The 12,980-nt window shown below is 42.1% G+C and overlaps 1 protein-coding gene and 1 long non-coding RNA gene across 5 annotated transcripts in view; one reads left to right on the top strand and one right to left on the bottom strand.

The window, feature by feature from the left end:
• Positions 1–3,975, top strand: part of PALD1 (phosphatase domain containing paladin 1) — a 492,251-nt gene extending 488,276 nt beyond the window's left edge. For all 4 annotated transcript variants that reach the window (XM_063961440.1, XM_063961441.1, XM_063961442.1 and 1 more), the window contains one exon: positions 2,210–3,975. In XM_063961440.1, coding sequence (XP_063817510.1) covers positions 2,210–2,359 — 150 coding nt within the window. In that variant the 3' untranslated portion in view covers positions 2,360–3,975. The remainder of the gene's footprint in view (positions 1–2,209) is intronic.
• LOC135056369 (uncharacterized) overlaps positions 1–12,980 on the bottom strand; it is a 51,775-nt gene that overhangs the window by 25,571 nt on the left and 13,224 nt on the right. The window lies entirely within an intron of this gene.

Genomic DNA, 12,980 nt, shown 5'->3' with positions numbered 1-12,980 from the left:
TACAAAAAACTAGTGTTTTTATTCAAAATGTCTAATGTCAGTGGCATGCCCAGTGCTATTGCTTAACTCCTCCTTTTGTGAGTGTGTGTGTGATTGTCTTTCTAAAAAGTACTCATTAACTTCGTGTTCTGATTTTCAATTTCATCTGAGTGTACTTTGTAAATATTATTATTATCATAATTTATATTGTGCTACAAGAGCTCCGCAGTGCCTAGCAAGGTACATAAACAAATGAACAAAACAAGAACAGTGACTTACAGTACAAGACAATATTGGCAAGTACATTGTATATAAACATTGCTGTATCAATGGACATGACACTGAAATGCGAATCAGGGTAACTGAAATAGAGGTCTAGGTGCCGTTGTAAGGAGTATGGGGGGTAATTCTGAGTTGATCGCTAGCTGAATTTGCAGCGCAGCGATCAGGCTAAAAAACGGCAGTTCTGCACGTGCGTATGCGGCGTAATGCACATGCGCGACGTACGGGCACAACGAACAATGTAGTTTTGCACAGGGTCTAGCGATGCATTTCAGTTGCACTGCTTACTGCAGAGTGATTGACATGAAGTGGGCGTTTCTGGGTGGCAACTGACAGGGAGTGTGCGGAAAAACGCAGGCGTGGCTGAGCGAACGCTGGGCGGGTTTGTGACGTCAAATCCGGAACTGAATAGTCTGAAGTGATCGCAAGCGCTGAGTAGGTTTTGAGCTACTCTGAAACTACGCACAAATTTTTTGTAGCCACCATGCGATACAACCGTTCGCATTTCTGCTAAGCTAACATACACTCCCAGTGGGCGGCGGCATAGCGTTGGCACGGCTGCTAAAAACTAGCTAGCGAGCGAACCACTCGGAATGTCCCCATGGTGTAGAAGATAGTCAAAAGCTAGGTACACACTACACGATGTGTGTACCTAGCGACATCAAGGGCGATGGAAGCCAGCATGGAGGGCAGCTTCTGCAAGTGCATACACACATGCCGTTGCCGGGAGTAACGGTGCATTCTTCCGTTGTCCCTGCATGCAGGGCCAATGGAGGATGTCGCTGACAACGCGCAAGAGCACGCATAGTCTGAGACATCGGATGACATATCGTCTAGTGTGTACCCAACTTAAGTAAGAGAAGGAAAAGTAGTCACGCTGAGTGACAGATAGAATGGATTGCAAGGTACAAAAGGAGACAGAATATAAAACATATGAAAAAGTATTTTACAGGATTTACTGTGAAAAGCAGTCACAAGTGACTGTGTAGTAATGCAGTATGTTTAGTTTATCTACAAACAGATGTAGCCACGCTTATCCAGTCTGTGTCTCGGCCACATGGGCACAGACACCACGCTGAGGAGCGGGTGCGAATTAGTATGCCGAGCTGTAGCTTAATATATGCCGCCCATGTATTCCTGTGGGTGCGCGTACTTAGTCCCATGCACACGTCCCAGTCGTGGGCACACTTGCCATGCCTGGATCGCTGTGAATACAGCAAACTGCAGGCTGGATGAGCGTGGCTTCATCTGTATATTCCGATGTAATAGGAATACTAAGCTGTATAAAATTGGTTTTATTGAAAGATGTTAAATAAATCAAATCAAAGCCTAATAACATTATTCATGTTAGGAAGCATTAAACATGGTTGATCAAGGTTACTAATACATGATTCTTTGTTTTTGTTTTTTTCCATTAAAACATTAAACCGGTTTACAAAAAAACAAAACGGTTTAAACAAAAAAAAAAAAAAGCTTTTCTTTTCGGCTTTAAAAAAAAAAAAAAATTCCCAACCCTGGAATTTGTTAAATATAACATTGCTGTAGTATTTGAAAACTGATTAAAGTTGCGGACATGGTTTGTTATCTTGTTATCAATAGTGGTATCTATTGTACCACTACACCAGTGTTTCCCAACTTCTGTCCTCCAGGCACACTATCAGTCCAGATTTTAGTGATATCCATGCTTGAGAATAGATGGATAAATCAAAATAACTGAGATACTAATTAAGTCACCTGTGCTCAAGTATTGCTATCCTTAAATCCTGAACCACTGCACTACACTGATGCTTTTCTCCGATATCTCTCAGTAGTTAATTCCAGGGTGCTATTGTTGTGATAATATCCTGCTGTATGTTCAGTCTAATAACAGGGTGGATGTACAACCATGCTATTATACATTTTCAGCCAAACATATGTAGATGTCATGTTTTTATTTTGTATTTTTCAGGTGGCATCCAAAGCTGGAGTTTATGATGTCCTCAACCAACTGGGCTTCAGTGAGTTTGAGAATGCGGAAGATCAGCCTTTGTGTCGGCTGCGCTGTCGTTGGCAACAGCAAAGTGTCAACTTGCTTCCTTTCCGAGGCGAGTTTGTCTAGGAGTGTAAAAGCTACTTTGCATTCTGATTTCTTGGAAGCTTTCTCTTATTTTTGGGAGATTGAAAATCTAGCCTTAAAAAGTCCCCAAAAGACTGTCCCTGTTTTCTGGGCTTACTGCAATCACAATACAAATCCCACAAACAGCCATGGAAAATGCACACATCATTTACAAGGAACAATAAAGCCGTATTGTCCGGAGACATGATCTGTATTTGATCCAGTGGACACTGAGGAACGCACACTCTGTGCATTCATTTCTTACATTATTGCTAATGATTAAAGTATGTTCCATCCAAATTTGAACAACTAACATTTTGAAGCGTTGAAGTGTCTGGTAGAGCTATACTTTCATTTATTGAGAACAGTGCTGTGTATACCATGTTCTTTGGAACCCTCTGTAGTATTCCTTTTATTGTATTAAGGTTTGATAAGTATAAATGCAATAGTTTATTTTTCCGTAGCAAATAATATTCAGTAAATGTGTAATAAAGCACAAATTGTGCTAAGAAATGTAATTTGAATTATATTGTTATAATAAGAATTGGTCTTAAAAATATGTACAAATTTAGTTATGCTTTGCATTACCAAGTGTGTTTAGTTTAAAATGCTTTTAGAAAATGTGTTAATTTAAAACAAAGACTGAAAATGAGCAAAGATATACAAGAATTCAGGAGCAATTTATTGAATTATCTCTGAACATCCCCCTCCCCCTTTTCTTTTCTATTTTTTAAATAGGTTGTAATTTAAAAAAAACTAAAACATATTCTTTATTCTACATTGTACAGAAACTTTGCTTTTGTGGGGCACAGGAACAGGAAGTGATAGCTTGTCAAGACGACAGGGTGGCGAGGTTTCAGTCTTACATATTTCTGCGACTGACTGTCAGGAAATAGTTATTGCTGCAGTTAGTTATATGTAGAATGGACATTCCAATTGTTTTGTTCAAACAGTTCAGCAGGGTAATTGTTTAATAGAAAAAAATCCATAATGTTGATTGATCTGTGATAAAATAATTTCACAGGCTGATATAATCCACTGAAAGGTATAAAATATGAGCTGCCCATTACAATTGCTTGAAATATAATGTTGAGAATTAAAGGTAAAGAGCCACAATTACCATTTTGATTTATATTGTTTTACCTCAAAGAGGTATTTTCCAGACTTGATGCATGTCGTGTTAATTGTTAAATGTAGGTAGGGTATTTTTAAACCAGAGTCACTATACTTTTATGTAATAAATATTTTGTTTGTTAAAGAACATTGATATTTTTGAAATAATTATATATTTTTTGTTTTTGTAATGCTACAAGATATATCAAAGTAAAGACCCAATTATTTCTATATTGTTTTTATTTAATGTTGTACTGATTTATGCCTTATGTGTGCCGCTTGGTAAATATGATTGTGCAGCACTGTGAGAACAAAAGTAAAAACAACACAGATGGTGTAATCCTGCAGTAATAACAGCCTAACGTGCTTGATATAGACCCACCACCTATACACAGTGGAAGCCATTTTGTGAGCTGAACCAATACTGAGAAAGCAGCTTATTGGTTCACTGAACTTATTAGAAACATGTATACTTTAGCTATTAATGGGGGTATAATTGGATGGGTTCACTATGGTATGCCGGCGGTCGGGCTCCCGGCGACCAGCATACCGGCACCGGGAGCCCGACCGTCGGCTTACCGACAGTGTGGCGAGCGCAAATGAGCCCCTTGCGGGCTCGCTGCGCTCGCCATGCTACGGGCACGGTGGTGGTATACTGTGCGCCGGGATCCCGTCAGTCGGCATACTGAAGACCACCCCAATTGGATACCCCCCTAAATGTACAAAGAACTAAGGAGTCTATTTTGCAAGTACATCCTCTACCCTATATCTAAACATATGCTACATACACTTGCTAGCTGACTGTATCTAAACTTAACTTTGTAACTCTCCATCTTTAACTGGCAGAATTACTGAGCGCTCTGTGTACAGAATGTACATCATTGAGTTTTATAAATGAGTTTTGCAAATCGCTATATTTATATACATGAATCCAGATAGTGGGTTCCAATTTCCCCTTCTTCTGATAAATCTTGAGGAAAACACACAGAAAAAAAAATTGGGTAACAGAATATCTATTGAAATGTTTAATTTGCTTATTTCTCCCCCATAACTTGTGTGTAATCCTCAAATTTACTACACATACTGTCATTTTTTCATAAGCTGTATTATGAGACATTTAATGACTGTATAGACATTTTTGTTTTCAGAAAAAAATCCATTAGTCAAACAGTTTATATATTTGAAAACTTTGATTAGACGTGAAATAGTTTTTAATGTATTTTAGACACCTTTTTAATATTTCTTGTTAAGCACACATACAGATGAAGCCACGCTAGTTGTGGCTCAGTCTGTGACCAGGCGCGCCCCCTAGTGCCAAAAGCGTCTCCGTCAGGCCAGGCACGCATGCCCGCGATGGAGACACGCCCCATTCACTTAAATGGAGTGCGTCTCCGTCCACGCGCCCAGACAGAGACACTCAGAATAGGAGTGTCTCTGTGCACTCCCGGCATGACTGGGCGGACGGATCGCGTAGTCGCGCTGGGAGTGCACGCCTGCGATGGAGCCGCCTCAGATGAGCACGGCTCCATCTGTACTATGTTCTCTATTCTCTTCTGATGTTAATGTAAACAGGATGTTATTTTACATTTACTGTATTTATTTAAAAAAATATATTTGTGCAGATTTTGTTTTTAATTTGGTATGAAGAGAGTAACTTTAGTATGTGCAAGTGTTGATGTCCTAAATGAGTTGTTTGATATGGGTGTGGTTCATCAAATCGACAGTATCTAGGTCGACAATGTTTAGGTCGACCACTGTAGGTCGACAGTCACTAGGTCGACAGGGTTTCTAGGTCGACAGGTCTAAAGGTCGACATGAGGATTTTTTAATTTTATTTTTTTGGTGTTGTTTTCTTCGGAAAGTGACCGGGATCCCAAATTAGTGCACCGCGTCCCCTCGCATGGCTCGCTTCGCTCGCCATGCTTCGGGCATGGTGCCTTCGCTACGCTACCGCTTCGCTCGGCACAGATTACCGTTCCAATCGTAGTCCACGTGGATCGTTAAGTATGAAAAAATTCAAAAAAAGAAAAAAAATGTGAAAAACTCATGTCGACCTTTAGACCTGTCGACCTAGAAACCCTGTCAACCTTCCATCCATGTCGACCTAGTGACTGTCGACCTAAACATTGTCGACCTAGATACTGTCGATCTTCAGACCGGATCCCGTTTGATTTGGCTAGGCACTATTAAAGACACATGGCATTTTGGTTAATAATTGTAGATGCACAGTGTATAAGATTCCATTTTTATAGGTATGTTTTTATATTTGCTCTGGCTTTTTAAGTATTGTGCAATTATTTTCATTGAGTGGGAAGCACGTGGGGGAGGGGCATTGAAAAGTTTGCCAAAAATCCTATCGAGGCAGGAGAAGACCCCTTAGTGGTAGAGTGGGACAGCCCACATTGTAGAAGCAAACTGAAGTTACATTTTATTATTGAATTTATCCCTCCTGATTTATTTTTTTGAGGGAACAGTCCTAAAGGAAAAAGGTTAGTTGTCCATGTAATTATTAAAACGTAAGAATTTGCACTAAAGGATAATTCTGTTCACTGGGGACAATGAGCCAATTGCTCTCTAAAATGAACACAGACCTTATTGATTGCATTAAATAAGCTGTATTATAACATAGTTAAAATATGGAAAATAGTTAAAATGAAATGAATAGGCCATTTGTCAAGGGAAGCAACATTGCCTATGGATTAAGAAAATCTTCAGACATCTCAGAAATAAAATCCATTTTGGGATGCTATCTTACCTAAAGTCAACCGAGCAGATTTTTTACTTATTTAAAAAAAAAAATTGCCTATGTATTTTTGCAATGTTAGTTAATATATTACTGTTCATTATTTTATTTTTGCTTTTTTACAATCTAGTTTCAATGTTTTATGGCTTCCATTACTTCCTGTAATGAATGGTGATGTGTGGCACAGCTTTTAAGTTATTTTATTTGTTTCACTGTAAAACCACATCCGTTGTATATAAGGTACAAGAAAGTGGTTGGACAGCGACTGGGAGAACCTCCTCTCCACTTCTGTTTTCTGCTTCAACAGTCTGTCAAAACCAAATTTACGTATTTTCGTTTCCTAGAGATAATATAAATAGGTAAAAAAATCTAACAAGCTGGAGTGACCTATTGAGCAAGGATAATTTGGGATTCTAAAACCTAGTTCTACATAAACATCGTCTAAATCATTAATGAATTTTGGAACAACTACATGAGGCCAAAATGTAGCAACAGCAAAGAAACCCTACACAGTTAAGACTGTTCAACCCCCAATGTTAAAACTGTCAAAACTGTGTAACAATCAAGCGCACTGAACTTATCTCCTTTTGATGGGTATCAATTTAGAAATATATTTGCAGCTCCCAATGGAGTACTCTACCTTACTCCAAGCATAAACACTAAAACCATATACCATATAAAATATGTATATTACAAGGAAGCGCATATATATTTTGATCTTTTGATTACAATTATATATTTATTTATTTATTGTTTAATAATCCGATTTCTTGTTAATGCACAACATAAAAATAAATAAAATCTTTAAAACACACCAGGGCTGCAATATTGAAATGTCCAGAACTGTGACTATTACCGTCCAAATAACCCTATACCGCTGGAGCTCCAATATAGATTTTTCTTTAAGCACACAGAGTGCTATTTATATAACTCCCCGGTGAAGAGCTGGTTATTTTGTGACGATGTCCGTTATTACTTTGTATCCACAGACTGAAACAATAAGTTTGGTAGAAACTGCAAGTGTTCACAGTTGTGTCTGCCGCACAACAAGTGAACAAGAGGGTGACACAAGTTGTTGTGCGGCAGACACAACTGTGAACACTTGCAGTTTCTACCAAACTTATTGTTTCAGTCTGTGGATACAAAGTAATAACGGACATCGTCACAAAATAACCAGCTCTTCACCGGGGAGTTATATAAATAGCACTCTGTGTGCTTAAAGAAAAATCTATATTGGAGCTCCAGCGGTATAGGGTTATTTGGACGGTAATAGTCACAGTTCTGGACATTTCAATATTGCAGCCCTGGTGTGTTTTAAAGATTTTATTTATTTTTATGTTGTGCATTAACAAGAAATCGGATTATTAAACAATAAATAAATATATAATTGTAATCAAAAGATCAAAATATATATGCGCTTCCTTGTAATATACATATTTTATATGGTATATGGTTTTAGTGCAAAATGTAGCAATACATACAAAGGAAATTCAGTTTAGGTCAGGGGTGTCCAATTTTTTGCAAAGAGGGCCAGATCTGGTGAGGTGAAAATGTGTGGGGGCCGACCAGATACACAAATGCCCCCATCAGTGCTGTCAAATACACAAATGCCTCCAGCAGTGCTGCCAGATACATAAATGCCCCCCAGTGCTGCCAGATACACAAATGCCCTTGTGCTAGATACACATTATATGCCCTTACAGTGCTGCCAGGTACACATTATATGCCCCCAGCAGTGCTGTCAGATACACAAATGACCCCACAGTCCTTCCAGATACACATTATACAGTATCCCCCCAGCAGTGCTGCCAGATACACATTATATGCCCCCAGCAGTGCTGCAAGATACACAAATACCCCCAGTGCCAGATACACATTATATCAGTGATGTGCAGTGAGATCAGATGCTGGGGAGGCACTGACATCTAACCCCCTTCCCCCCCATAGAGAAATTAGAGAGAGAAAAAAGGGGAGGCACTCAGTGTGGGGTCCCCCTTCCATAACATTAGGCAACCCCCAAAACAATCAGCCCAGGGCTGGAATGCCTTGGAAAGTGGGGCCCCCAGAAAATAAGAATGGGCTCCCCCCCTCCCGAGCAACACCCCTGGTGGCGGTGGGTGTGGGGTTCATTGTATGCTAATATTGTTCTTTACAGGTGGCCTATATGTCCCAGCCTGCCGGCACTTGGAGAACCACAAGTGCCAGCATGCCCGGACATAAAGGGTCCGCTGGCACCTGTAGTCCGCCTGTAAAGAAAATATAAAAATAAATGACACCACACGTTTAAAAAAAAAAGTTTTATTATTCAGGGTCTTCACCTGGGGGCGGCGGCCTTTAAGCTCTTTTGCATGACCGCCGCCTTGCCAGGGCTTCCGGCATCTTTACCTGGGAGGCCGCCGCCTTTCCAGGGCTTTCGGTGTCTTACTCCGGCGTCTTCACCTGGGAGGCGGCGGCCTTTAAGCTATTTTGCATGGCCGCCGCCTCCTCAGGGCTTCCGGCGTCTTCACCTGGTGGGCGGCAGCTGTTAAGCTCTTTCGCATAGCCGTCGCCCATCCAGGACTTCCGGCGTCTTCTATCTTCAGGAGCTCTTCATTGCTGATGCCGCTGCCTCCCACTGACTTATATAAGTCAGCCAGAGGGGGCGGGGCGATGATGTGCCGAGCCGTGATTGGCTCGCGGCAGTCATCTTGAATTTCAAAAATGACGCTGAGGTGCCATTTTTTAAACTAGTACTGCTCCGCTGCCAAACTCTGCAAAATGGTAGGCAGGGATCTCGGATCCCTGCCTGCCACTATGGCTACCTCCGCCGCATCCCGCTCTGCCACATCCCGCCGCCAGTGTCGCCCGCACCGCCGCCTCTGAAGCCCGCACCTCTGCCACGTCCCGTCGCGCCCACAGTGATGACAGCGGATCCAGAGACGGATCCACTGGCCAATCACTGTGGCCTCACTGACAGGGGCGTGCTTTCATGGGTTGAAAAGCACTTACCTGTAGCAAAGCGGCACGTTAGTAGGTGCCGCTTTGTAATAGATTTTGAATGGGCTTTTAAAGCCTGTGGCTTGACCCCGCCCCCTGCTCCCACACCTTTCCCATTCACAACGGGAGGCACCACGATCAGTGCCTCCCAACCCTATTTAGACAGTACTAATGATTAAATTAATATAAAGGAGATACTTATGACACAGAATATGTGTCATAACTATCTTCGTTGTATTATTTTAATCAGTAACGGGGAGACACTGCCTCCTGACTGCACGTCCCTGCATTATGTTCCCCCAGCAGTGCTGCCAGATACACAATATATACCCCCACAGTGCTGCCAGATACACAAATGCCCCCAGTGCCAGATACACATGTGCCCCCAGCAGTGCTGCCAGATACTCATTATATGCCCCCAGCAGTGCTGCCAGATACACAAATGCCCCCAGTGCTGCCATATACACAAATGCCCCCAGTGCCAGATACACATTATATGCCCCCAGCAGTGCTGCCAGAATCACCCATACACAGTGTGCCAATACCCCTAATCTCCCCTCCCTCCAGCATACTGCAGCATCGTCCAGGACTCCTAACCCCACCACCCGCACCCTCACCAGAAAGACGGCAAAAACCTCACAGCTTCACAGTGGCGGCCAGCACACCCTCACCCGCTCCAGACAGCAAGAAAGCCGGAAAGTCCTTCTGCCTCTCCTGGGAAGGTAAATGCACACTCGCGCGGCCCCACCATCAGTTGCTGCTGCTGGGATACCACTGGATTACACTGTCCTCACTGTGCGTCCTGCCCTCTGGTATCTCGCGTCTACTGCCCCGCCCACTCCGGCTGTACAGAGGCTGCGGACCGGTGAAAATGTGAGCAGACGAGAAATGTGAGCAAAGGCTGCGGGCCGGTGAAAATGTCAGCATGGGCCGCAATTGGCCCTCGGGCTGGACTTTGGACATGCCTGGTTTAGGTCATTATAATTCAAATAATAATGTAAAATAGTTATCCCTTACTGTAAAATATAATATTAATCATACAGAATTCAGTGACAGATTCTGAAATTACTTTACGATACTGATACAGTATATTAGAATGTGCTTTATTCCCCAAGGTGTTTATTTAAACAATATTTATGTTTATTAAAATAAAAAAGGGTACAAAACAACACAGGACAGTGTGTCTCCACAACAGTTTGTAAAGGGGGGTACTCACGGGAGAGATGTGTGCTGAGCGATCTTAACACAGACCGCTCAGCACACATCTCTCACCCCGCTCAGCACAGCGCGATGTGCTGAGCGAGGGGGAAAGCCGACGGGGGGCCGCTCACTTCACACAACGGTGAAGTGAGCGACCCGCTAGATTGAGCCTGCATGCAGCTCAATCTAACATCGGCGATTGCGATGCGCGGGGCCGCGCATCGCTATCGCTGGAGGGCATACACACGGCAGATCCGTGCTTAAAATCTAAGCAATCTAGCAAGATTGCTTAGATTTTAAGCACGGATCTCTCCGTGTGTACCCCCCTTAAGAGTCGATGGAGGGCAAACAGTGGACATAGCCACACAGAATGACCAGCAAGGTAAAAGGATATATATATAAGCATTATGGCGTGTTTCATACTGCAAGATAACAAAGAAAGTAAGGACTAAGACAAAAACAATAAAACATAAAGACTAATATAAAACAAATTAAAAAAGTAAATATAAATGGAAAAAAAGTGTTCCACTTTGTATTAAACAGAACGGAAGGGTTATGGTGCTTTTCTCCAGTGATCTCCCAAGTTCCCACCAACAGGACTGGGAGTGCATATAGTAAGGAATAATCTACCCATCATGGAATTTGTCTATTTAGATAGCATATTGTAGTTTCATAATATATGATTGGAAAATGATATCTAAGGACTCAATGTAAATACCCCACTTTTTATAAAAGCAAGCTACACCCTTGTCAGTGGTCCAGTAAGCTAGCCTTCCAGTCAAAGTATAAAGTGTGAAGTAAAATAGATATGACTGTGCCAAGATAAGGAGAAGTGATCATCTATAATTTCAGAATGACCTTTTTAGCGGCACCCCAAAACAAGTGTAAGTATCGAAAGAAGAGTTGCACATGATCCGTACGACCTAAGTCCCAGTCGTCAAAATTTCAGCAAATCATAGCTAAGGGGTCACGGTAAAGAGTAAAGGGCCCCATACACTACTGCGACATGTCCATCTGACATGTCGCAGCCGATCGCTGGCAATCACCCCGGCAGCCTCATAGTAACATAGTAACTAAGGTTGAAAAAAGACAATTGTCCATCGAGTTTAACCTATTTATGGTCTCCTATGCAGTCTTATTATAGAACTAGTTATTTTTATGTAATACTAGTTATATTAACTATAATGCGTGCCTACGCACCATAACCCTGAATATCTTTATCCAATAGAAATTTATCTAACCCATTCTTAAAGGTGTTGACTGAGTCTTCTGTTACTACTCTCCCGGAGGGCAGGATCGGCCAAGATGCATCGTATGCTGTCCTTTTGCAATCAATGTATCTTGGGCGATCCTGGCCGATCCCAGCCATGCCTGCAGGGTCGGACCAGATTGAATGTGCAGCACATTCAATCTGGAGTATCCGATCTGATGCTCACAGGGCCGCGCATCGGATCAGATCGGATACACAGCCAAAATGCCTGATTTCACCCAATATATCAGGCCGAATGCCCGAATTGGGCTGAAATTGGGCATCTGTGTCACCCCTGTCTGTCTACCCCTCCCCCTAGAATGTAAGCTCTCACGAGTAGGGCCCTCTTCCCTCATGTGCTCACCCTTTTCTTACTTTAATAATTCTCAACTGCCCAAATCACAGTTTTTGGGCCACCTGGAACTTATCTCTGTCATTTACTGGTGTAGTTATGCTTAGTTACCCTGTACTTGTCCAAAATTGATTTCAACTGTAAGTCACTGTTTTGATTATGTGCATATGTACTCTGTAATTGGGCGCTGCGGAACCCTTGTGGCGCCATATAAATAAATGATGATAATAATAATAATAATAATCACTCTAGTGTATGGGGCCCTTAAGATGTGTGATTCAGTTAAGAAACAAGAGTACCTTATCCCAGAATCCTTACAGTATTTTTAATACCATTTTTATTTATATTTTGGTGGGCATTTATTTACATATTTTCTTTTTCTAATGAGTAAGGCTGGCCATACACCTAACTGTGAGCTGTGTATTGCAACTGGAATCTGTTGGGGCATGAGGGAAGTGGCTAGAGGTGTGGTGTTTATTGTAGTTACATCTGGGTGTACTGTGCCTGCAGTGACTAAACTGGCAGGGGAAAGGAGTGGAACTGAGGAGTGGTAACAATGTGTAAACAAGTGTAACAAACAGTGTCCAGGAAGTATCAATGTGCAGCTTTTCCAAACTCATTCAAATGTGTTTTTGTGTATGTGGTTTTCAACTTGAGCAGTTGATCAAATCTAAAACTGCAAGATCCATTTTATTAAATAGACAGATTTCATACTAGAATTGTGCTGTAACAATCTGGGATCCATGTAGTGCACCGGTGGCGTAACTCCTGGTGGCAATGGAAGCATTTGCCTCTGGATACCAGCTGACTAAGAAGCAGTGCTGGCTGGAGGGACAGTGTGGCAGCTGCTAGGACCCTCTACAGCACAAGACTGGTGGTGCTGGTGGCTACTGCAGTGCCAGCTGCACTGCCAGTTCTCTCCATTAACAGATGCATTGCAGCCTAGCCTCGAGCCGTGACCTGCAGTGGTGTGACATCATACGATACGCCA

Source organism: Pseudophryne corroboree, chromosome 3 (assembly GCF_028390025.1).
Source record: "Pseudophryne corroboree isolate aPseCor3 chromosome 3, aPseCor3.hap2, whole genome shotgun sequence".
In the NCBI taxonomy this organism is placed as follows: Eukaryota; Metazoa; Chordata; class Amphibia; order Anura; family Myobatrachidae; genus Pseudophryne; species Pseudophryne corroboree.
The sequence above is the reverse complement of the archived record's forward strand: the minus strand, read 5'-3'. Positions and strand labels throughout refer to the sequence as shown.